The sequence below is a fragment of the Cryptomeria japonica genome, chromosome 11 (genome assembly GCF_030272615.1).
Source record: "Cryptomeria japonica chromosome 11, Sugi_1.0, whole genome shotgun sequence".
Lineage (NCBI taxonomy): Eukaryota > Viridiplantae > Streptophyta > Pinopsida > Cupressales > Cupressaceae > Cryptomeria > Cryptomeria japonica.
Genome location: NC_081415.1, coordinates 377,937,137 through 377,964,035, shown reverse-complemented (window position 1 = coordinate 377,964,035; position 26,899 = coordinate 377,937,137). Strand labels below are relative to the sequence as shown.

Below are 26,899 nucleotides of genomic sequence, written 5' to 3'. Positions count from 1 at the left end.
ATTCGAGATCATTTTGCTAGTCAATTTCACAATTTTGGACCACTTAGCGCTCTTTTCATCAAATGCTCATTCTTTCTTCAAATTGCGCTCAATTTCAACACTAACACTTAATTCAATTTCATTTCTATACATCAATTTTACGATCAACACTGCGCTTAACTCATCAATTTCAACGCCGAATTTTTCAAATATTTCTCAAAATCAATTTGTGCTCAAATAACTTATTTTCCCACACAATTGCCTATAATCATCAATCCCTCGCTATTTTTCGATTTCGCTCCCGAGAGGGCATACTCACGACCTTATGACTTCACATCTCACAAGTCGAGAAATAAATTTTTCAAATCTTCATCAAAAGTCGAGCAAAATCAACTAAAGAAAATCAATTCTTATTGCTAAGGGGCATCATAGCTTCATCGCTTCATATCAAGTTGAGATCTCTCGATTATCTGAATCGAATCAATCGCTAGGGGCATATCAATTTCATCACTTCAAATCAAACTGATATTTGTCTTTCATCTGAATCAGTGTCTTAACGTTAATCAGTTTCATTGCTTCAAATCAAATTGATTATTCATTTAAACTCAATCAAAAGCTTAAAGAGTATCTTTGATCATACACTCAATTTAAGCAGGTGTTCAGTATTCGTTTCTTGCTCAAGCTAAACAGTTTATCTTCGCTCATCATGTCTTGATCAATCAAGTTCAAGATCGATTTTTATCATCACTCAGTGTGTCTAGTCCAATCAAGTTCTAGATCAGTAAGATCCGCTTCTTGATCAATCAAGTTCAAGTTCGGTATCTTTTGTTTCTATCGTTCCTCAGTTCAATCAAGTTCGGGATCAATATCGCTTTAATCAAACTTCATTCAGCTTTGTCGCTTTGAATCAAGCTAAACACCTTGCTCTTCATCCAGTTCGTGATCAATCAAGTTTAGAACTGGTATCTCCTAGACATCACACATTCTTTGAACCAACACGCTGCTCGCACATTAATTCAAAGAGGGGCAAATGTAATACCCTAAAAATGGTCATCTAAACCATGGGCCCCTAATCTCGACAACATCACCAAGGGCCTAACCAAAGGCAATTAAATCAATCTTGAGTACATTATTAATCCTTTAATCATCAAATATCACATGGCAAATCAATTACTCAATATTAATTAAATATTCATTTAATTAATTGAATCATTTACAAAAATATCATTTTGATCAATTATCTTATTTAATTTATTAAATATCCTTGCATATTTAATTTATTAAATATCCTTGCATATTTAATTAATTAATAAAATTGTCATTTAATCATGCAAAAAGAATTAATTTATTACAAAAGAGAAATTAATTACAAAACAAGAGTTGAATTGAAATTAAAATAAAAGAATTGAATTGAGAGAAATCAAACTTGAGATATTATTTCTTTTTCTAAATTTAGAACTTGAAATCAGAAAAGCAATTAATTGAATTATTGAATTATTCTCCAAATTGGAACTCAAAGCTTTTCAGAAAAAACAAGTTCAGTTGCCTTGAAAAGACTCTTTTCTTGAATAAATAAAAGAATTGTCTATTTTTATCACAAATGCATGGAATTAATTTATTATTATTTCCAATGCAACTTGGACTTCTAATTTGAATGCATTTCAAGTAAACTATAATTGGAATCTATCTCAAGGTTAACTAAACCTGATTTCTCAATTATTTTCAGTTAATCCTAAATTGAGATTTTTTCAGCTTTTTTCTTGTAATTCTCTATAAATTCAGTCTTCACTCTCATTTCAATTCACCCCAGAGATTTTTGAGAACACGCTTGGAGATTATTATCATGCTAATTTTGCTTTGGAGTTATTGAAGATTATTTGTGCTTTTTAGATTATTTGCATCCATTTTACATCCATCATTGCTTGAATCCATATTTGCTTGAATTGATTATTGCTTGAATTATTCATCCATTTGCATCCATATAGTTAATATCATATAGATTAAATCCTTCGTCTTGGTGTAGTCTAGTCACTGGTATTGCTTATAAAAATCTGAGAGCAATCTTATACTCGCATCTTTTAGAAGGCAATTAGTCATTTTGCTATGGTTTATTATTGATTAATTATTATTTACTAACCATGCATATAATGACTTAATTGAAGTGGTGTGCTTATAGCTATAGACCACTTTTTCACACACACAACCGGAGCTGTTGTATCAGCTTGTTGTCCTGTAGCAGCAGGTTGTTTTCCTTTATCAGTAGACTGTTTGGAAGGGCTAGCTTGCTATCCTACTGTACCAGCTTGTTGTCTGACATCTAGTGCTCTCTTTTTTTATCTAGTATTCGTTGCTATTGTTGTAGATGACTGATTTTGTCCTTAAGTACCATTTATGCCACAAAATTCATTAGTTTGTCAATTAACAAATGCAATATCAAGCTCACCTTGTTAATTTTCTTAACTAATTTCATCTTGAGGCTGAGGTTGATTCCTATAGGTGTTCTGTAGCATTAAAGCCTTACATTGAGTAGCCTGAGGGCATGTCAGCTAATTATGCAGTTGATGACATGGAAAACACCAATCAGTGTCTTGAACCATATTGTTTTGAACCAAAATAATCTCCCAAGAATTTGAGGTTGTATTTGGTTTATAGGGTTGATTAGTCCTATTATTATAATTCTTGATTTGATAAGGCTTCCTGCTCTACTGATTTTGTTGGTAAGGAAGTTGATAGGGTTTAGAATTTTGCCCTACTTTATTTTTAATATTGACCAATTTATTACCAAAACCCTGCAAAGTTTTTTGCATCTGCTGATTATTCTCATTGAAATTATTCAGCATCCCTTGTAACTCCTAAAGATCACTATTTGGGACTTGGGTAGGCATAAAATATGGAGTTTGTTGGTTTTGTTGATTTTGTTGATTCATGAAGGACGAGACAGTAGCTATGGTAGGGGGTACAACTGGAACATAAGACTGTATCTCTGGAAAAAAAAGGCATCAATGGCCTTGAGGCTATTTTCCCGACTTCAATCAAACTATTCTCAGCTCTCATAGCTATATCATAGGCATTAGCCAAAGAAAACCCTCCCATTGATTGGATCATTACAGATATATCACTATATAAGGCCTTTAAATAATAGATGAAAGCTTGATCATTTGTAGGCCTTACCGCTTGTGGAATGCGATTCAATGTCTTTTGGGAGCGGTTGTTGAAGTCAGTCATATGTTCATATGGTGATCTTTTAATAGTAGTAAGTTTCTCAATCAGAGAGAAATTATCTGATTTATCTTCAAAGTGCTAATTTAGAGCAAATCCCAATTGATCTCATGAATTGATTGATGCAACTGGCAATGATCTGAACCATTCTAGTGTTTTCCCTCTGAAACTTCCTGCCAATAGCCTAATTGCTACATCCTTATGTGTGATTTGATGAAATCCACATAAACTAGCTATATCCCTTATATGCTCAGTTGTTGTTACCTAATTTTCTCCAGTATAATTTGGCAAGTTTTTCATAGCAGCAGCTGGAATATCATGGTAGTTAGCCAGAACTAGACTAAACACCACAAAGGGTTGGTTCCTTTGTGGATTGTGAGTCATTTGAACTGGTTGAATTGGCTGAACTGGTGGTACTGGTTGCACTACTGGAACTGGTGATTGATCACTTGAGGAATTTGATCCTTCGGAATGATCCGTAAAAAGGGGGGTTTGAAAAAGCTGCAATTTCTTATGTATTTATGACATTTTTAGAATTCACCTGGTTGGTAGAACTATCAACAGCTTGCAATGCTTTAACCCTCTTTTTAACAATTGGCAGTTGTACGTATTTTCCAAGATTAGATTTTGATCTTGTTTGTCTCATAGGCTATGATACTGATCTGATTTCCCAAATTTTCAGAGTCGCCAGGTACTTGAAAATTCACCTCAAAAGGTTGTCAAAACTGTTGTAACCACCAAAAGGCTTGATGAACTAAAGAACACACCAAATCTTCAATTGTTTTGGGCTTAGGATTGCATAACCAATAGATTTCTTCTTATAGTCATCAGGTATGTAAAAATATTGCCTCCAAAGGCAGAACTTGCAAACAGACACACCATCAACAATTTGGTAAGAAAACTTGAACTAGAGATAGTTCAACTTGTCCCACCGGGCGTGCCAAAAACTGTTGTCACAAAATTTTACACCCTTGTTGAACACTAGTGCTCAACAACCTTGTGAAACATGGAAACAACCTCCAAGTGTGGGACCCTATGCATGTGAGGTTGACTCTACAGAGAAAGCTAGATTCCTTATCAATCAGAGCACAGTGTTGGACCAACCCAACACTTATAAAACCTATTCTAATGATTTAAGGAGAAAAGGGGAGAAGGAACGCTAAAAGGGAAATGTGAGATGATGCGCCTAGATTGAAATAATCATTTTACCTACTTATAAATGCACAAAACATCAACGAAGCAACCCAAAGCATACACAGATTCCTATCCTTAATCAGCCCCTAAGACATATATGAGCTTAGGACTTAAAGTAGAATTAAGAGAAACTGAAACGTTCACAAACAGGTCTTATAAGCAGAGTAGATACAACATATAAATCAAATAAAACCAATAAGAAACAAATTCGTAACAAAGGCAAGCACAAGGTAAATGAACTTGGAAAGAGGTAAAAGGCTAACCTAATTGATGCAAAGGCAAGGTAAATTTAGTTGCAGAAATCATAAAATTATGTAAGAGAAAAAAGAGAGAAGATACTTAGAAAGAGCTACAAAATTTGTCTTTGTAGTTTAGGCATAACTCTGATAGAACTCTAGCTTCAAAAACCCTAACCAGTTAGGGTTAGGTTACAAGAAAGAGGGGATCAGATCAAACAGATTGATCTGATGGTTGCATGTTTGAAAATCCCACCCAAAACTAGGAAAAACCAATAATCCCTGAAAAAAGGAAGAATCCCTGCATGAATGGCTTCTAATTGTCCTCTGTTAAGCCTAAAAGTCTTCAGTCTGCACTAAATGAGCATGCGCGGCCAAGAGAAATGTTTGCAGAAGCATGGCGGAGTAATGGCACTCGTCCCTCGGCCCTCTAAAAGTGGTTGGAGGATATCGAATTTGAATTGGTTAGCCGACGGGGTCAGAAACTGATTTTCGACCCATTTAGTCGGCAACCACCCTCAGGCACCTGTTTGAATTTCAATGATCACCTCCAGTTTAAATTTGGGCCTTCGGATCCTCCTCTTCACACGTAGGTGGACGACCAAGATTGCGCCTTGAAAATGAGTTGGTCCCACCAGCCAAACAACCATCGCAACATCGCAACCAAGGGTGAGACCCAATTCCTAATTTCTATGAAACATTGATAACAACTTATCCTTCATATCGCAGGCCACATGACTCATCCCCCTATCGCGTGAAAGTGGAACAGTCGTCGAATGTAGCATTGTTCCAGTTTGCGAGGAAAAAGGGATAAGCAAACTCCAATGATAACTTATTTTCCTCTCGACCATATCACTCATTGCAGTGTCGCGCGAAAGTAGAACAATCCTAGCAGCGAACAAAAGTGGAAAGTTCTCGATTGTCCGATGAGCGATAAAAAAGAACTCCCACCAGTCGATAGTAGGTGAAAGGGGTCAGTCCCGCCATGAAAAAAGTAGCCTCCAGCCAGTAATTTTTAAGTGAAATGACTGCCCCAACCGGTCAACAAAGGAAAACAATAAGGCCAAAAAAGATTAAGGTAGAAGCCTTAAGGGTTTAGGGTAAGCCTTAGGGGTTTTAATAGGGTTTTTAGCCAGTGGAGATATCTCAGATGGGTTGTCTAAATGGTTAAGGTTGACACAATAGTGGTCAACAGTCACCAAATCATGGATTCTACCTAGGCATGGATTTCATGAGGTGGTGGACATAACTCATTTGCATCTCTCAAGTTATTCAATTTCACCAAGTGGAAGATAGTATCATTACAAGATTAACTTGGTGTTACATTTCTTCTCCAAAATTATTCTAAATACGAAATCACTTTCACCAAGCACTTCACTTTATTAATTGAATGGTTGAGCACCTCATAGAGTGTCGATTTGAAAAAATAAAGGTTGCATTCCATCATCACTAACTCACATTGATCATAAGGCATCCAAGTCATGGATTTGAGCATGTGGAGAATAAGTCACCACTTCACCCTAAGGTTGTGGATTCTATGAGGTCATGGAATCATTTCTTGCATTTAAACTTGGTCTCTTCTTGAGCTTGATTTCGCCACTATGAAGGGTTTCATCCTTGAATTTCCTTTTGGAAGTCCAAAGAAAATGACTTGTATTCTTTTCATACTTCCTCCCCTTCATCCACTTAGGCTTGATTGATTCTTTTCTCTTCATCCTCACCTAAGGGTGATTGATTCTTGTCTCTTCATCCTGACCTAAGGGTGTCCTACTTGCTTGACTATCCTTTTATCCTACGACTCATGCCTCGACTTTACTTAGAAGCTACATTGTGAAGAATCATTTGATGAATATCTTGGCACTTACCTATCACCTAAGCACTTAAGAGCTACAAAGACTCCAAATCAGTCCAAAGGGGGACCTATTGTTGCTAGACTACCTAACTTGATCACATCCTAACGACAAGGCATTGCACCCCATCACAAGCAAGAGATTAAACATACCAAAATAATTGCCAAGCTAGACGACTAAGCTAAAACTACACTAGCAAGCAAAAAGTGGGGGTCCCCATTTGCAATGGGGCACTTTGTGAAAACGTCACAACGAGTTACTAGATATTTAGTCTTCCCTATTTAGGTTTATTAAAAAGAATAATGAAACACATACGAAAATTGTTCTACATATACATATTCAAATCAATAAAAAAGACAAATATAACTCGATAACAAATTGAATGTTTCATGTGTGTGTGTGTTGAACGACATATAATATTTTTTGCCATCTGTCATTTCATTACTTTCCCTTTGTCATTTCATTGCTTCCCATCCAGCTCAAAGTTGATTCTATTGGATATTCAAATATACTAGTTCGAATGCTATATACATGTCAAATACCATTATTGATTCTATACAACTGTTAAAAAACAATGTTGTGTTACAACCCTAACCAATAACCTGAGGATAACCCCACACTACCAGAGGGCAAAAACCATACAGCGGTATAAGTAGAAAATTCCTGCATATACAGCAAGTACATATTTTTAACCAAAACCGTCAAGAACACAGTGATCTGATGATTACGTGGTATGAAAATAATTTACATGCTATTGAAGATTCTCTAATTGCATCCAAATTATCTTAATTACTATCTCAGTGTGCACAACATCCCTATGAATTCTGGCATGTACATGCTGCATGGTTACTGCCCCTGTTTTCTCCATTAAAATGAACATTCAGATACTTGTAGGTTGTTTAGCATAAAGCAGATGTCATGATTGTTTGTAACAAGATCTTTCCTTCGGACTCTTCCATCTGCATTCAAATTCCTTCAAAGTCGTCCCTGTTTAGTATTTCCATTAACTGAATTTCCATCATACATCAGACAACTAAAACAACATGTGGTTACTGTTGTCACGGAGGATGCACTCGATTCTACAAAGAAAATTAGTACTAGTGCTTATGCAATCTTGTGCAACATGGAAATGAAACTCGAGTTGTGGGTAAACTTAGAAAGAGAAACGAATCTTCGGGTTATGAGTCGACTCCCTTTGAAATACCTCCTAAAACTAATGATGTGTATGGACAAGAGTAAAGAATGATTGGATTGACTTAAAAATGAAACTATTCTAATAGGTGATGCACCAAAACTGTGATGATAAAACTATTATGACTCACAAAAATCTATCAGAAAATTTGCTTACACAAAATAAATATCTTTCCCCTCACATGAGCATTTCTTAGAAAGGTTAAGTAATTAATAAATTTGTAAAAAAGGTTAACTTCTCAACACAAATTTACTAAAAACCTGCAACACAAACTAAGACCTGTGATTCTGAATTGAAGTAATAATGCATGCATTCAGAAAAACAGGATACTCAAAGGTTTTAGATGAAACACAAAAACACCCCTATCAAATCTATCATGAGCAAACACAATTATCAAGGCAAAGTTATAAAATTCTTCAAATAAAAGGAGTCTTGCTAAAATTTGATGTCTAAAAAATTGCTACAAATCTCTATATATCAAAGTATGAGCCACAAATCTCTGAAATTCTCTTCCACAAATCTTTGAAATTCTCTTAAGGCAAGAGAAAAACAAAGACAAGAACTGAGAAAAAAGCTCACAATCTTTCCTCTATATACAACAATAAGGCAAGCAAACTCTAAAAGAATGAACTGCACTCCTAAAAAGGTGAACTCAAGTATGAAATCCAAGCACAAGGAAAAAGTCTGAAAAGTAGGTGCCAAATATGCATGAAAGGATGCAACAATGCTGCCAAATAACCCTCAAGTCAATGTGTACCCCAAAAATACTTTGAAAATAGTCTCCAACTGCTGATAACTACCTCAAACCACCTTTGAACTGCTATTGAACTGACCCATTGTTTGATGCATGTGTGTATAACGGGAAAATAGATTAAATATTAAAGTTAGTCAATAATGACTTAACTTTTAATATTTAATACATATATGTAACTCATCCCATATGATAAATATTATAAGTGATTTCATTATACTATCACTTTAACATTTGTTTTATTTTTCATTTGTGCATGTATGACATCAGAAAGACTTAAGTGTCTATTAATTATTTTATTATAGTAAATAGAAGTTCCTAAATAAAGATTAAAATAATCTTTATATTTTATTTTGTTTCACTTCTATTTATATGAATAAAACAGTTAATTATTTATTATTATATTTATTGTATTAATAAATGGCATGTGCAGCTATTTCTTTTATTATTTTGTCATTATTAATAAATTAAATATAATAATAAAGATAATAAAGTCATGCAAAAAAAAAAAAAAAAAAAAAAAAGGGTTTTAAGCCCCCCTACGGTTGTATGCACTTAAGCTATGAAGTCCTAGTGGGAGTTAAATACCTCAACCACTTACAATATAATAGACAGCATTTTAAATTAAAAGAAATGAAACCCATAAAAATCCTCGATGATAATTAGGGCATTTCGAAGTTAAAAAAGTTCATAACCCTAAAATCATTCATTTGCATCTGAGTCTTTTGTGGAAGACTTGTCTTGTTGGCCGCCATCGTGCATGTCTCGGATCTGGAGCTGATATTTAAACTACTGTTTCAAGAGGGTCTTGCATGATTTCTCAACACGGTATGTAGTTGATTTTCCTCCTATATTCATGTCGTTTCTTTTGGAATATCTATTGCAGAAAATATTGCTTTAATCCATGGATAAATTTATGGGTTTTATATGACATCTTTATATATGTATTATGTGCATGAATATGGGTTGTAACTGCAATATTGTTGATCTTTGATGCATACACTCATTTTTTGCCTTATTTCCTTTGGTTATCAGTATGTTGTCATTGTTATAGGTGGATGTACGTTGGAAAACCTCTTGTACTTGTAAAGGAAACCCCCTTGTACCTCGGATATCACTGTGAATTTTTTACTAATAAGGGGCCATTATTCTTTTTATCTTCAATCGTTGGTATGAGGTTTCAATCTCAGTGTTCTTATTTACTGGTTTCTTCATGACTGCAAATCTTTGCTTTATAAGGGTTGCTTGATCTGTGTTTTGAAGTCTGCTTCAAAATGGTCTCTGTCATGAGGGCAAGCATTTGATTTCTATTGTCAATATATACAACAATTTGTAATATCTTTGACACATGATTGTCCTATTACCTGTATTATCGGCTGCCTTATCATGGTTCCAATGTATTAAACTTTATCATTGTCTTATTGGTATACCTTTTGGAACTATGAATGTGAACATGTTCATGATGTTTATTCTCATTTTGTTGTAACACTAATCTCACTGTGTTGATATATCTTGTAGCTGCTTGGCAATGGTCTTTACATGTTCAAGGCATTCACTGAGCCCTGTCTTTTCTATCCGTACTATAGCTCTTTCCAAAAGTAAATCTACAATTTTGAAATGCTATTCCTTAATTTCTCTCACAACCATGCTTTAAGGAGTTGCTACTATGAGCTATGATTTGATCTTGTTGTGATATGCTCTGCCTTAGAGATGATACTATGTTATTATCAAGTTTTGATCTTCTTTTAAGGACTATAAGCTTTTGTCTTTGATGTACATCTATGTCTTTCTTGGAAAATGGAGATGCTACTCTAATACATTGGGACTCATCTCTTTAAAACTTTGATGCTCTCAACCTTGAACTGTGACTGAATGAATGACAATTGTGTACTACTATTTTGTGTTTTTTCTCCATACTGTAGGAGTTAGGCTTGATTGTCATATAGTCTTTTGACACTAAGTAGACTTTCCATTGCATTACCATTTATGCCAGTTGAAGCAATCCTTTTGATTGTATAACCTCCTACATATTGCTTCAATACACTTCAAATAATTTTACCATATCTGCTCTATGTATTATGTGAATTGTGCATGTTTTTAGCTATGTAAAAGCAGTATTCCTTATGCAATATATACTATGACTGCTATGTTGAGATTGTAGTTTACAACTTTCAATTTGTGATAGGATCTTTGTAACCTAGGCATTTAAATGAACTTACTATCCTTTGAAGTTGATCATTGCTATTAGATACCTCTATGTTGCAGTGTAAGGAGGTTTGACTATCATCCTTTGTGCTTCCTTCCATGTAGTTACACCTTATATTGTTGTCAAGGTATCATCACTACAATGGATTGCTATGACTACCATATGAGTTGACAATGATGATGGTATTCATGATATTTTGTATTGTATATTGCTTTAATGATCATTGTATATTCAGTGTTGGCTACCATTGGATAAAAGATTTGACAAGTGTTGAAGGCTCATTTAACTATAATATGAATCATCATTGCTCATCCTTAGTTAATATTGATTTCTTTATTTTTACATGAAGGTCTATCAATGTGAACTTTGTGCCCTACCAAGGTCTTTGTGGTTTATTGGACAAGCTGCTATATTTATCTAAATCCTTCCTTTTCTATATTTGAGTGTCATGAATACTCTAGTGCTCATAGTTTGCTTCTTACTCATCATACATTTGTGTGTGAGTACTCTGTGTAGGAGTATATGCTTTCATAATTTTGTTGCTTTAGTACATTTGGTTTACATAAAAAACCATGCCTTTTGATTTCACTATTATTGCACTTTTATCAAGTTCATTTGGACTCTTCTATCGGAGTTTATCAATCAATCTTGTCTCTTATGTTTTTTGTCACTTGAGTGGGATTGTCCTTATATATTGTTGCCTTGTTCAATTTGACATGATGTTAATTTTGAGTTGGTATACTTGCCTTTGCTCGTGTGGTAGCTCTAGTCATCTGTTGATCAGGAAACACAGTTTTATTCATTGTTATATGTGTTGACATTGGATGACAGCTTTAAATTGTCATTGAATGGCAATATATGGGATTATGGATATAACTGTGTTTCATGTTTGGTAGCTGATTAATGGCACCCTGTGAATGACGACTAGTATGCGGAGCTCAACCCTCGTGGGAGCCCTTTTTAACCCACATACTTGATACTTATGAGATGGAAACCTGGCTTATACCTGCACAATGAACAAACAATTTTAAAAAAACAAGAAGCTCATGAAGCTTCTGATGATTTGTCATTCTGATCACTGATTCTCTTGCTGTTATGTTCTTATTCCTTCCATCTGTAGTCCGATATACATGTGTATGAGTAGATATGTTAGAGAAATTTAGATCCTAAGCTCTAACACACCTGTCCTTCACCTCTTGTACTCTAAAAGCGATAGGAACATGAAGATACAAGATGCGGTTTGATCACATCAACGGTTCGTCATTGAAAGGCAATGGCGGATCCCCTTTTCTCTCTTTTCTATTTATCCATTTGTGTATCATTCTACTTATTGTACATTCTCAGTCATACCCACGGCTTGTGTGGGTCCTTACACATTTATGTAAATGATAAGTTTCTTTCATATGTAGTTTTGAAAGTATATTACTGAAATACATTGCATTCTGAAAAGAATTTTTCATTTGTATATTCAAATTTAAGTATAAGTGAAAAAAAAAAAATTGTGTACCTCTCTTTCATTTGATGTGCAAGGCCGATCATAGGCCTATCAAATTTTGACTGTTCAAAATTTAGTTAACATTTACAAATATATAAAAGTCATAGAATGCCCCAAGCATAGAAGGTGGAACTTGTTGACAGCTTAAAATACACAGGAAGAATTACAAATAAAAAGTAGTCTTTACAACTTTATATAATTCACCTAGAATAAGAAATACTTGACATTTATTAATAGTTGTCCGATTGCACGTACCAGACCTTACCTGGTGGTCTCCAAACTAAGATTATCATAATTGATGTGACTTTCTGCCACAGAATACGCTGTAACAACTTAAAATGCATTCCATTTGGATTTGCTTTGCAGGCTGATGACTCCTTACTGAAGTGACTAATGAACACATGAATGAATCAGAATATTTTTTGTTATATTCCTTCCATTTTAATCATTTGCATATCTAGATCTGATTGCACAGTTTCACATTAAAGTTGAAATCGCAGTTTGTGATGAACACCAGTTTTTATGTGACTACCATTGCCACCTAGACAGAAATAAATCTGTTACATCGGAATACTTGGGAAATCGGTTGAATTTTAAGAAAGAAAATTACTAGTACCCTAGCATATTTATAACCCGCAGTTGAAAACCGACCTTGTAATGGGCTAAGGGAAACAGCAGGGTATTGAACAAATTCACTCCCAAGAGTATCCTCCTATTTACAGCTCATAAGTACAGAGCACCAAAGTGTGGTGAAACTGTAGCCTCAAAATGTGAATTTGGCATTTCACAAAATATATTTACAGTAACCTCAACATTAGACAGCTTCACTGTCAAACATTGGAACTATGCCATATTTGAAAATCCTCAATGACTAAAGATTCACCAAAATCTAACTTCTCGGGACTTATATTATACAATTCAAAACTACATATCCAATTCCAAAATATGTGAAACGATTTGTGTTTGACTAAATTGTATCTGGTTTAACCAAAGTTACACCCTCAGACAGCAAAATATTTGTTCCTCCAGAGCCTCCATACTGACTATCATCTGTTTCAAGAATGCTTGACATGGAACGAGTTTCAGATACAGCAGAATTACAAAAGAAACAACGCTGATTATTCAGAAGATGTCGTGAAATACACTGACGACATGACTTGTGGTTGCATGGAACAAATAGTGTGTCAACTTCATTGGCATAGCAGATGCAGCAGTCTATATCTTCATCTTCTCTGTTTGAATTTGGTGTTTGTCTATTTGTTTCTGATTTTGTCTTGAGGTTTTCTAGAAACCTCTTTAGCTCAACTAGTCTTGCCAGAGAGGGATCACCTTTAAAAACACCAACCTAAATGACACAAAATTACATCAGAACAATATGAGTCAGCCTAGATGGTCAAATTCATTCAGACAACAAATAATATGCAAACATACCCAATTGTATTCCATTAAGTACTGAAAATTGGACTCAACAACAGCTGAAGAATCCATGTTTGCAAACGCTTGCAGCAAATCATGACATGGGGCTGTAGTCACATTCGCTAAGTTCAGAACTATTCCCACAAGAGGTGCCCAAATCATTGCCCGATTTACTTTTTCTAAAGACTGACCTTGTTGTCTCAATGCACTACACACCAAATGAACATACAGAGAATACCAATCATGTAAGATAGAAAAGAAGTGTGGAAAATCAAACAGTATGAAGACTTAAACACATAAACATATAGATTGCATAACTAAATCAACTTCCAGTACATTCTGAAGAATAAAGAGAACAATAGAACCCAAACAAAAAGCAACTTAACTTGAATATTCACAACTTACTTGTCAAGAAATTCGGCATCTGCAGTTGACGTTGTATGATTTAGTACAAATATGATTAGCTCAGTCAACCTTGTCATATTTGTTTCATAACCACAAAGGAAGGCTTGAGGAATTTCATGGGTGAAGAACTCGAGAACTCTTGCTAAGTTACAAGAAAGCTCAAAAATGATCATGCATTTTCTTTGCAGCAAATCTGGAACCTGCAAAGGATACAACCATGAGAAAGATCCTACAAAATAGCAATAGCAAAAATATTACATAATCTGTAGGAATGTTCCATTACTAAGCTAGCCATGCCCTATTGTTATAAATTAAAAGTGAACTTTGGACACATCAAAATCAATCTCCCTTATGTTGCATGACTCGCTTTCAAATCGTTTTTCTCACACATGGTACACTTAAAAAAAATAAAGATATCCCATACCTGGTAATGTTCTTGCATCTCCTTGATTGAAACAGAAAACTCAGTAACAGTCCAACTCAAAGTGTTAAACAAACGATTAAGGAAAGATGCGAACAGCTTTTCATCTGAGATGCACTTTTGTTGCAGTAAGCCCTTTATGTAGAGAAAAAGTCATCATAAAATAGCATATTAAAAAGAAAACCTCTTGGACATATACATAGTTCATGCAATTAATCTTCAATATTGACTTTCAGAATACAGAATACTGCAAATTTATCTGTATGTCAAATCTTTAAAAATGGCACATACATTTGGGCAGAAAAAAGTTCTTGAAAAAATATTCAAAGCTATTGCGTCTCCTTGATTAAAACAACAAACTCAGTAACAGTCCAACTCAAAAGCGTTAAACAAATGATGAAGGAATGGTGCAAACAGCTTTTCAGCTGAGATGCACTTTTCTCGCAGTAGGCTTTTTATTTACAGAAAAAGCCATTATAAGATAGCATATTAGAAAGCAAAACTCTTGGAAATACATATTATGATTAAATTCAGAAAAAAAAAATCCAACAGCAGTTTGCAAGAACACATACAACATTTCATGCCATTAAGCTTCAGTATCAACTTTTAGAATACAGAATAGTGAAATATATCTATATTTCCATTTATCTTTAAAAATGGCATATACATTTGACCAATAAAAAGTTCTTGAAAAAAAACAATTAAGACTACCTGAAACAGACTGGACCAAGATTCTCCATGTTTTGAAGTTCCAAATCCAGAACCCTTAAAGAGTCGTAGAAGAATGTTTGTTACTGGAATCCAAAACCTATTATCAAATGCTGACAGTAGTGCTCCAGGCATTCTTTCGATTGCCATTTTATTGCTTTCAAAGGCAACCATGTATTCTTTATACTGTACCAACACAGATATAGACTGTAGAAGAACATCCCTTAGATCCGCATTTGCTATTCTTGGATCATTGAAATGCATAACAAGAAAAGTCACCTGTTTTGTGGCATTCCAATTCGAAAGAAATTGGGCTTAGCAAATATTACAATTTACAACAAATAACCAATAATTTCATTTAAGGAAGCTTCATGTTCTATAATTAATAGACAAACTATACCAAACAAACAATAAGCTATACATGCATAAATCAGGTTGAGAAGAATAATGGATCATGCACATATAAAAAGAACATCTTGAAAGAGGTATATAACTATTGTGGACCACAAATGCTAATCTATATAAATGCTCTTTATTTCAACACCTATACAAACTGTATAGTTTTAGAACTTTATGCAATATTTGGAACACTGTGAACCACATCACAAGCCAGGCATCTTTTGGCTACCGTCTAGCATACAAACAAAAGCGTCCTTGTTTTTGTTAGGACCCCGAAATATAAAATCCTCTTGACTTTATTTTCTCTCTATGAGATTGCATATTCTAGGCATCTCTATCTATTTACATTGTTGCTCTACAACCATCAAGGAACCATGTTTCTTAACAAGATGTATTTCTCCTCCATAAAAGTATCTTGCTATCATACTATACATGAGGCTTTTGCTAATGATACTTTTTCTAAATTTCAAAACCTTGTCTCTTTCCACATTTCCACATCCCACATCCTCAATTCCACATTTCATTCATGTGATTGGCTAAATTTAAACAAAGAAAAAATTACAAATTGCTTAAATGATTAAATCAATTTCCAGTGAATAGAATTATACGTACCATAATTCTTTTCACAGATACAGAAACATATTAGATATGAAAGAAATATTCAGCAAAACTGGTAGGACGCAAAACATTGGGTGTATCATACCTCATTTTAGACATTCAATGTATTGTAATTGAAAAGATTCCAAGGAGCCACCAAAGAAACTTTAAACAATTGAACAGTAAAAAACAAAAGACCAATTGGCTTAAGGAAGATCCTTGACAGCTATGTTTTGATATGTTGACTCATTGCTCCATGGTTCAACTTCATAGTCTTACTGACCATTTGTTAGGAACAGAAAGTAGAATCCACACTAAAATGATCATCGCCATACCCCTTGACAAAATTTCTTAACATTTCATTGTTGTGAATATTAAGATTAATCTTATTCATAAATAGGCTATGTTATCCTCTGAGTTTCCGGGATGGGGGGATGGGAAAATGGGTTTCTGGGACTTTTTTTTTACACCCGGAGCAGGGGACGGCAGGGGACGGTGTATATATATATATATATATATATATGTGGAAATCTAAAATTTATATAACATTGTAACACGGTAAACATTCATCATAGCAACATAATAACATTTATAAATCAGAATCTAGATTATAAATCTAAAATCATTGAATCAATGATCATTCATCGAATCATCATAGAACTAAGAACATAGCATCAAATGAATCAAAACGAATCATCATAGAATAAGATTAAGAACATAGGATAGCATCATGATCAAATGAATCAAATGAGAGCTCAAATTTCAATTTCATACATTCATAGATATAATCGCTTCCCTTAAATTTTTAAAATAAAAAAAAATTTAAATTGCTTTCCTTAAATTTTTAAAATAAAAAAATTAAAGATATCTTCTTTTATTGCAGCGATATTTATTCTATTGCTTTCATTAAAATAAAAAATTTAATCTCCAACAAAAAAGTTGACCGTTTCCAAGTTTCCAGGACCATTTCCGAAAATTTTGCTAGATCGGGAACAGCTTGGAAACGTTTTCGGCCGTCCCCCCGTCTTCGAAACCGTTTCCATTTCCAAAACGTGTGCCTTTAGGGTGGAAATGTGCTTCCAGGTAACACTGTAAATAGGCAATAATTGGCAAAAAATAATCCATATTAAAGCAAGGATACACAAGCCCATATGCATTCGTCACCCCATCTTTGTAACTTTCAATATTAACTGATGAATAAATTTATGTTGAAATCTCAATCACTTGTCAACAACAAGGAGCAAAACACACCATACGCTGCAATAAGCATGTTACTAAGTTTAATATAGCTAAGTGTCAAACTTTACGAACCTTTACGTTACGATGACCCACATCCCAAGGCATTAATGACCTTTTAATTATAAATTAAGACATAAAATAGTAAAAATATAATATAATATAGTTAAAATGCAATTAAGTTAATGAATGGTCAAAAGGCATGGAATGAAGAGTTGTGACTCTTTTAAACATGAGATACAAGAGGGAGAAAAGATCATTTGAAAAGGTACAAGGACGAGGGAAGAAATGAATGAAGCATGTGAATCAAGAAAGGATTAGTGGAACAAGAAAGGAATGGGAAGTAGATAAGGAAGTGACTCTTTCAAATGACAAAAATTATTAAGGGTTGCACTCTTTCAAAGGGTGCTAATTGTGAAAGGTTGCGTCTCTTCCAAAGCGCAAGAATTATGAAGGATTGTACTATTTTGAAGGGTGGAAATTGTGAAAGGTTGTGTCTCTTGCCAAAGGGCAGGCATGATGAAGACATGTGGCCTCTCCCTCTCATGGGAAGGTATAAAACGGAAGAAGGTTCATTTGAGGAAGAGATGGAAGGGAGATCAATTTGGAGAATAATATATTATTCTCAAAAACAGCAATGAAAAGTGGTGCCTCAGTTCCTATGAAAGGTGGAGACTCTTCCACCAATAGAGTATAAAGGAAAGATCATTCCAAGCATTCAAGGATCGCTAACTCAATCATCAATCATCACTCAGAAATCATCAATTATTAAATCAAGCACACAATCAATCAGTAACTCATACTATCAAATCAGCATTCAGTCAATCATCATTCACCAATATATGAAACCATCATTCATTCCATCATCCCTCTGCAATCACCCAATCAACCCTCACTTAATCATGACTCACCAATACTTCAAGTCATACAATCAAAGTAATTCATTCAATCAAACATCAGCAAGGATATTTCATTCACAGCAGATTTGACTAAATAGTAACATATCAAATTCTTGTGGTATGCAGAATTAATTTCAATAATTATATGTGGGTGGATGTATATATATCTAAGAGATGCATGAATTGTTACATATAATAGACATATATCTATGCACTTGATAAGATATGAACCACTATATACCTACAATAATCGATCATGGTAGGATAGGAAAGGTAGTGCAAGAAGGGGGAACATGTACAAGCCTCACTAGGTACACCACCTCATGAGAATAGTTAAGGACCACATGAGGCCAAGGGGGACAAAGATTCCGCTAATGGGCCTAGGGTCGAGTTAAGGGCACCCTATTGCAGTCTCCCCTATGAACCCTATATTGGTCAATTGTTGAGGTGAACTAGAAGGGATCCTCAATCATAACAAGAGAGAAAGATGGCATGGTAGAGGGGAATGGCGTATAAACTCCACTAGGTATACCACATCATGAGCATGGTTAAGGACCACATGAGGCCAAAGAGGACAGAATTTTTGCTCTTGGGCCTAGAGTAGGGGATATTTAGGACACCTTATCATGCCCCTCCCATCTCAACCCTCATTATGGTTGAACCCCCACGTAATCATTTAGGTTTATGTGTTATATCTTATCTTAACCCTAGAAATGGATGTATTACATGGATTATATCTATATTATTATCCAACTTAGTTGCAAGTTTCCAAGACAATCTTATCTCATCTTATTCTAGGGTGAAGATTATATCTCTAACTATATTATTTTCTTTGCTTTGTTTTGGATTTGCGAATTTAGGGCAAAGTATAAGGTAATCCCGAAAGGAGACACTACAAGTGGTATTAGAGCATTGTTTCAGCCAGCCTATGAGACAAACCTACTTTAACCGCCATTCAATTAAGGTTAACTATTTATCTCTTCTCTTAGTAAGTCAAAAATAAAATCAAACAGGCCAACATTACAATTCTATGTGTGTTGTAACAGCCCCTACTTGGAAGTTGTCATGTTATCAACAATTGTCATTCATCATTGAATACATTACCGAATGTTAGTATGCTTATTACTACTATTCCTTCATATTATAAATCATAACCCTCTATATTATGGTCTAACCTGGTTACTACCTAACCCTAATGGAGGAAGGGGTAATTATGGTGCTAGGGCGCTGAGAAACCAAACTACAAATAGGTTCCCCTCAAGGTTTCTAGATGCAGACCCTTACCCCATCTTGGGATTACTCCCTCAAGGTTTCTGAATCACTAATCCTTACCCCATCTTGGGACTTCTCCCTCAAAGTTTCCGGAACACCTGTCCATAACCCGCCTTGTGAGGAATTACTCTACCTCTCCCTACACAAACCAACCTATCCTCACAAAGGCATTAGCAAAAGATAAAGGAATAGACCATTTAATATATTGGTCTTTCAAGTATTATGAATGTATATGATATTAAGTGTGACTGTCATACATATTGCAGTCTATATTAATATTACTATTAAATTCTGCATAAGAACATTGTCAGGCTTCCTGTATTAAGCATACATATTAAGCACATCCTCATGCATACCACCAAGAACAAGGATGTTACTGACTGTAACTTAATAACAGTTCTGATCTGATTCCATTATCTTACTTTGATCGAACTGAGTCTCTAGATGATATATCTCTTGGCTGCTAGAATGGTCTTATATATTCTTCCTCCAAGGTGGAAAGTCATAATCTTTCCCATGGGTTGTGATGCTTATGGGGGAGATGTCCCTTAATTAGTTGACTATTGCCCTTTCATAACTAAACTTCCTTAATTCAATCATCTAAACTGTTTCTCTCTTGTCTTTATTTCCAAATCTAACTAACTATGTGTTATGGATGAGATCGCTGCCATAAGGGAAGAAGAAGGACGATCTGGAAAGCAATTGTTATTTGATAGCAATCCTCATTCCAAACAGCCTGTTGAGGTAATTATGGACTGCTGATAATATTACTAATTAATGCTGGGAGAAGAAATTTGTGAAGTCTTACTTCGTAAGACAAATTCCAGATCTTTGGTTCAATATTGATTGAAATGGTCATGGCAGGGACATGACAGTCCACCCTTCCCAAGATTGCTTGTCCTCAAGCAATGATAGTTTTAACTAAGTCTTCTCAATGTGAGGATCTTTAACTAACCTTTGAAGACTTGTAAGCTTAAAACAAGTTTTCTCTCATCAATTGTGATTCTAAGAACAGTTTGGTTATTCCTATGGATATCTCTTCAAGACAAAGCAAGGGATGAGCTTCTTATATATTAATTAGAAGCATGACACACATCTATGAATTTAATTGTTTATGCCTTATAGAATGGAGAACTTTAGAAATTAGCTCACTGTATCTTATTGTTTGTATGATAGTTGAACCCTAACACAATTGTTCGAGAGAGGATAACATGCTATAACATTTGTAAAGAAGTTTGATATCATGAGGGATGACTATGCTCAGTCATGCTCTGTTCCAATTTTGAATATGATAATGTGTGATAAGCAGCTTGTGAATTGATACATACTATTTAGAGAATAGAAGATCTTTTGGTACACAGGGTTATTAAGTACCACTTATGACTGAGGAAGTGATTTTTAAGTTCACAGATTTGGGCAGTAGATTGAGATTAAATGTACCATGAACATATTGGATGGCAAACATATTTCTTTTCCTCCTTAATGACAATTTATGGTCGAACTTCCTATACTCATTAAGTTCCTATACCATCATTGCATGGTTTGAGCAGTTTTACTCTCACGCATTCTTCCTTCCTATAGGTTTCAATAGTCCTTCCCAAGTTATTCATGTGATTTAAAACATGCACCACATTAAGAGTATAGTCCTTAAAAATTTATAACTACTCATAAGGCATACTAAGCATATTCGAGGAAGGCACACACACACACGAAGTAATCATGTTAAAACATGTATGATATGAAGCATCCATTCAAGACAAAAAGCATTCATGCTGAAAATACATGAAGCAATTTCATAAGATACCAGCACATTGATGGATACATATGAAGCATGATCATAAACACATATGTAAGTCTTGAAACATAAACATAAGTAATGCATGAAGCAATACATGTAAGGTATGAAGAATATATGTCACATAGAGGCACAAAGCATACATATGAAACACATACAGAGTAAACATTTATGCAAGAATCCAATATAACAAGTACGAAGCATGCACATGACTACATAAGATGTGAGTCATACATAAGGTATGATTACATGTAACGCATAAAGCATGAAGTATACACATGAATAGACGTAGCACCCAAAGACATGAAGTGCACACATAATAATGGACACATGTAAGGCAAGAAGCAACACACATGAGTATGTGTAAGGAATGAAGTAATGCACATAAGGCTATGTAAAGCACGAATCATACATATGAATACACGCAAAACATGAATCATATACGTAAAACATGAAGTAATATGTAAATACACATAAGGTACAAGCATACATGAGAAAGACACTCAAAGAATGCACATGGAGTAACATTCTGAAAACACATCAGTCATGAAGTAAACATGCTTACGATACGAAGCCTTTGAGAAATGCATACACAAAATGCACATGGTATAAACATGTTGAAAACACATCAATCATGATGCAAAGCATATTCAAGACATAAGCATACATTAGGAAGTCGCCTGACATAATCATGATAAACAGGGAGCAATGAGCATACATGAGGAAAACACACATATAAAACATACAATGGAGCAATTATGCAGAAGACACAACAAACACATAAATATCTGCAAATTATGAGGTATATATACATGAAACATACATTTAAGAAAAGTATACATAACGCCCCTAAATACACTTAAAGCATGAAATATGCATGTAAAACACAAAGTACACACATAGGGCATAGAGCATATGCATGGATATATTTGAGAAGCATTCACATGAATACACATGAAGTATGAGTAAGGCATTAAGCATATGCATATGCATTCGCATTCACATATATAGACTTAACACAGGAAGCATGTACACAAATACACGTAGATATAACGCATATACACTACAAGTATGAAATTTGTATGTATGGCATGAGTCATACATATGAATACACATAAGGTGTGAGGTACACATAGCATACGTGAGCATACACTTAAATACATTCAAGGCATACCAATAATTTGAAGCATATGAAATTACATAAAGCATGAAATGTATACTCATTGAATAGATGCAAGGCACGAATCATAAATGCACGTAAGGCATCAAATATACACATAAAGGTATGTAAGGTAGGAAGCCAACAAAGCATAAATATATGTAAGGTGTGAATACATGCAAGGTATGGAACATACATGGAGTTTAAATTTAGGAATCATTAATATTTGCAAGGTAGGAAGCATACATTTCTATAAGCAATGTTAGCTAATTTATAATTAACCCAAATTGTATGTTGGTCACGTAATTTTGTCCCGCAAGATGACAGGATTATGCTCTGATACCAATTTTACACCACCGTTGCCACTCATTGCTAATGCCAAAACCATTGTGTCTCATTACAACCACGACTATCCTCCATACCACCTCCCACCACCATCATCGATAATCTCATCATTGTAATTGTCCCTCGTGGTCCAATTAGGGCTCAAGATCAAGATCATGGCTGAAAATGGTTCGAAACAAGAAAAATAAGACAAGTTGCCCCTTCTCCAAGACGTCCCACAAAAGCGGTGATCATTCATAGAGGAGGATGCAGCTTCCCCAAAGTCAGAAGAAAAATTGAGCATACTGAGACCTCCTAAAAAGATATCAGTGAGATGGACCAGTGAAAGGTTAGCAAATGGAAATTTTCACAAGTATCCATAGATTTGACTACGAAGAAGTTATTATTTCATAGTGATCCAGCTGAAATTACAAGCAAATTTTACAAGTATAGGGCTGCTCAATTGAAGTTTAGGGCTATTATGAGAGAAAAGGAAGTTGTCCCGAGAAAGCCTATCTTGCGGGCTTCCTTGAGAGAGGAGGCACGAAAACACATTGGGGATACAGGGCTTATTGATCACTTGTTGAAATACATGACAGACTTTGTGATTAATAATGGGGAGCGATTTAGGTGCACTCATAATGAAGAGGGAGCCATGGAGTACTGGCTTGAAACGGTAGATCTTCTGGAGATAAGGAAACAAGCTAGCATTCAAGATCCTTCCATACAGACCACTAATTGGAAATAGATATACAAGAATCCTCATTGGTGTGAACAAGTGATTTTTTTTCACTCCAGTTAGTAATTGTTAACATGTCATGCCCCCAATCATGTCATAATGGAGATAATATTAATCTTCACTTCCACATTAGAGATAAATAAATAAATTCAGAAAATTAACTTATTTAAGACTTCACAATATTTTAACACTGATCCCATCAAATAAACTGACCTTGCACCAATCCATAAGACAACTATACAAGCTTCGCAAAGACTTTATTAAGGATAGACTTTATGCCAATTAAGGTGCAATGAATTAATGTTCCTTAAAACTACGATTCTTAATCTTAACTATGCAACGACCCCTATAATATTTGGACAGTGAATATCTTAAAAGGAGCAATGATTAATATTAAGGAAGCAACGGAAATCCATTTATAATTGTGATTAAAACACTTAGGACAGCGATTGGTTAGTTTAGAAGAGCCATGAAATGTCCTCAGCCAAATGGTGTAACCCTAAACCTCTTCTTGAAAGCTACATAGCCTGAGTGACGAAAAATAGTTGATGCAGCTTAGTCAAAGGGCTTTAAGGGCTCTAGAGAGGGAAAAGAAGAAAATTGCAACAAGCAAAGACAACACAAGGAGTGAACAAATGGAACATGAATTTAGGGTTTTTATGGAACAAACAACTCAAACCCTACAAAATATAAACGCCACCATGACTACTCCTAGATCCCACCAGGGAAATGGCAGAGTTGTCACTCGTAATTAATCTAAAAATGAAAATAGAACTACATTAGGATCCACACCAAGAATATCTCCGCCTCCCCTCTTACCTAGGGAGGGGTTGTCAAGGGAAAATAAGGAGATTGACACACCCAATCTTGATTTGAATGAACTTGCCGAAGCATATGCAAGGCTTGACTCTGAAGTCATTCACGGTACATTGTGAGGCCGGGACAATAAGTACCCATAAAAGGGGTAGAAATTTACCAATTAAAACTTATAGTACAAAGTAGGCAAATTGACCATTCCTAACTTTGATGGGTCAGGTAAGGTCACGACACATGCATGGATCCAAAAATTAGATATCTACGTATCTCTTAACCCCATGTTAGAAGAAGACACCATTAAATTTGCCTTATTGCATCTAGAAAGGGTCGCCCATGATTGGTGGCACCATGGCTTAATCACCCAAATCATCAAAGGATAAAAACTCATGATGCCTTCATAGAAAAACTCATTGAGAGGTTTGACCAAAAAACATCTTGAAAGATATTTCAAAGAACTAACAAGAATAAGGCAAGGAGACCTTGAAAATTAGGTGACAGAGTTCCAAAAACTAGTAGTTATGGTTCCCAGAATATCTGAGAAAAGGCTCACCTTCCTATTTATAGAGGGATTATCAGTACAACCCATGGTCTAGTAAGTGCCCTTGATCCTACCACTTTACAAGATGCAATCCAAAAGGCATTTAGACATTACATCTACAAAGGACAAATACCATACAAAGAATCAACCTTCTAATATTCATAACAACCCTTTTACAAAAAGGATGAACAACAAAAACCTTATCCCCCCCTCTATCTTACAATGAAAGAAGGGAGCTCATGAATAAAGGATTATGTTTTCGATGCAAGGAAAAATGGGAATATGGGCATGTTTGTAATCAAGAAAATCTAAAAAGAGAACGCGAAGACCCAAAAGAGAAAGCATTGCGCTTCAAATGCATGGAAGAATGGAGGCTAAGACACATGTGGAAAGAGAAGCCAACCACGTAATATGGAGGCAATAACCGGCAAAGAAGCAGAAGGAAACCCAAGAAAGAAAACAAAGGTACAATTAAGGAGATCTCAAGAGCATCCAATCGAAAGAAGGGACAATAAACAAATGAAGCTTTGTGGAGGAAACAAATGTAGTAGTTACAAGCCCCCTTCCAAATCATGGGAGAAGAAAGGTGGGGTTAGGCCTCTTTTTGGCTATAAGTGGCTTATGAGCAACAAGGTGGGGTTAGGCCCCCTTCCCGGCACATGGGAGTAGCATGGTGGGGTTAGGCCCTCTTTCCGGCTCTAAGTGGCTTACGAGCAGCAAGGTGGGGTTAGGCCCCCTTCCCGTCTCATAGAAGTAGAAAGGTGGGGTTAGGCCCTCTTTCCAGCCGTAAGTGGCTTATGAGCAACAAGGTGGGGTTAGGCCCCCTTCCCAACTCATGGGAGAAGAAAGGTGGGGTAAGGCCCCCTTCCCAGCTCATCTTTTTGGCTCGAAGTGGCTTATGAGCAGCAAGGTGGGGTTAGGCCACCTTCCCGGCTCATGGGAGCAGAAAGGTGGAATTAGGCCCTCTTTCTGGCATTATGTACCTTATGAACCCTTCGAATGCACTTGCCTTTTGCGGATCCAAATACTTCTTTCTTCCTTCTTTCCCTGCCAACCTTGCAATATCCCTTGTTTGTATACCAAGTTTTACAGTTAGGCACATTTAATTCCAAGTTCCATTTGCTGTTCAAGTATTGTCTCAGATTTGAAAATCTAATCAGCTGTCCACAATTAATAAATAGATAAGTATACCAGAAACTATTGCTTCCTTTTATCAGATAGGCATTGTACCATTAATTCATTACATACCACAGAACTTTATAAAGGAATTTCTTGAATGCAAATAATTAATAGATTTGACCCTTGAATGCAAATAATTAATAGATTTGACCCTTATTACAGATTGAGGGAAGAATAAAATAGTGAGCCAGCAATCAGACCTGTCAAGAAACAAGCCCTCCAAGGATAGCGTTGGAATTCGCTATCCTAATTATACAATAACAAAACCCAACTTCAGCAAGGTTTCACACCGGTAATACTCCCATCTCCTGTCATGCACCAGCATGATTCAGCAGCTGCAAGAATGTTCTGTTCAAAGAGTCGTGCCAGGAACTTCAGATATAACTTTCAGATAGGAGCCACTCCAAAATTCACGATATTACATCAAACCCCCCTCAAGGAATACGATCTGCTTCACATTAGATCCACAAATCCAGAAATGACATTAAGAATATCATGCGCCAATTATTACAATACTGCAGAAATAAAACCTTCAATATTTGGAGGCTGAAAATATTTTACTTCCCTACTATAGTCAGACCTTAATATATCGTCTTATTGGGGTGTTGGCTTATATAAATATTTCAACTTCTAATGTCAGCACAAATAGCTATATCCAAGGCTATTTCAAAGCTTTAAGAAAAATCAAATATTAATCGGCTATTACAATTGACAAAGCCTGATGTAGTTAACAGCAGTGGAAAACTCGGCTTTATAATCGAACTCACACCAATAAAATATTTATTTTCCCTTCCTTATACCAAAATATTAATCCCCATGATTTTGTAATATTTAAACGCTACAAGTGCCGACAATAATATCCTTCAGAAAATAT

The 26,899-nt window shown here is 35.2% G+C and overlaps 1 protein-coding gene across 4 annotated transcripts in view; it reads right to left on the bottom strand.

Annotated features, from left to right (window-relative positions):
- Positions 1 to 12,528: 12,528 nt before the first annotated feature.
- The window catches only part of LOC131069487 (E3 ubiquitin-protein ligase RKP), a 103,640-nt gene continuing 89,269 nt past the window's right edge, over positions 12,529 to 26,899 (bottom strand). For 2 of the 4 annotated variants that reach the window (XM_058004943.2, XM_058004944.2), the window contains exons 7-11: positions 15,076 to 15,351; positions 14,368 to 14,499; positions 13,944 to 14,143; positions 13,554 to 13,746; positions 12,529 to 13,467 (exon numbers count right to left, since the gene is read on the bottom strand). In XM_058004943.2, the coding sequence (XP_057860926.2) occupies positions 13,090 to 13,467; positions 13,554 to 13,746; positions 13,944 to 14,143; positions 14,368 to 14,499; positions 15,076 to 15,351 (1,179 nt within the window). In that variant the 3' untranslated portion in view covers positions 12,529 to 13,089. The remainder of the gene's footprint in view (positions 13,468 to 13,553; positions 13,747 to 13,943; positions 14,144 to 14,367; positions 14,500 to 15,075; positions 15,352 to 26,899) is intronic. The other 2 variants (XM_058004946.2, XM_058004945.2) reach the window with 2 other exon arrangements.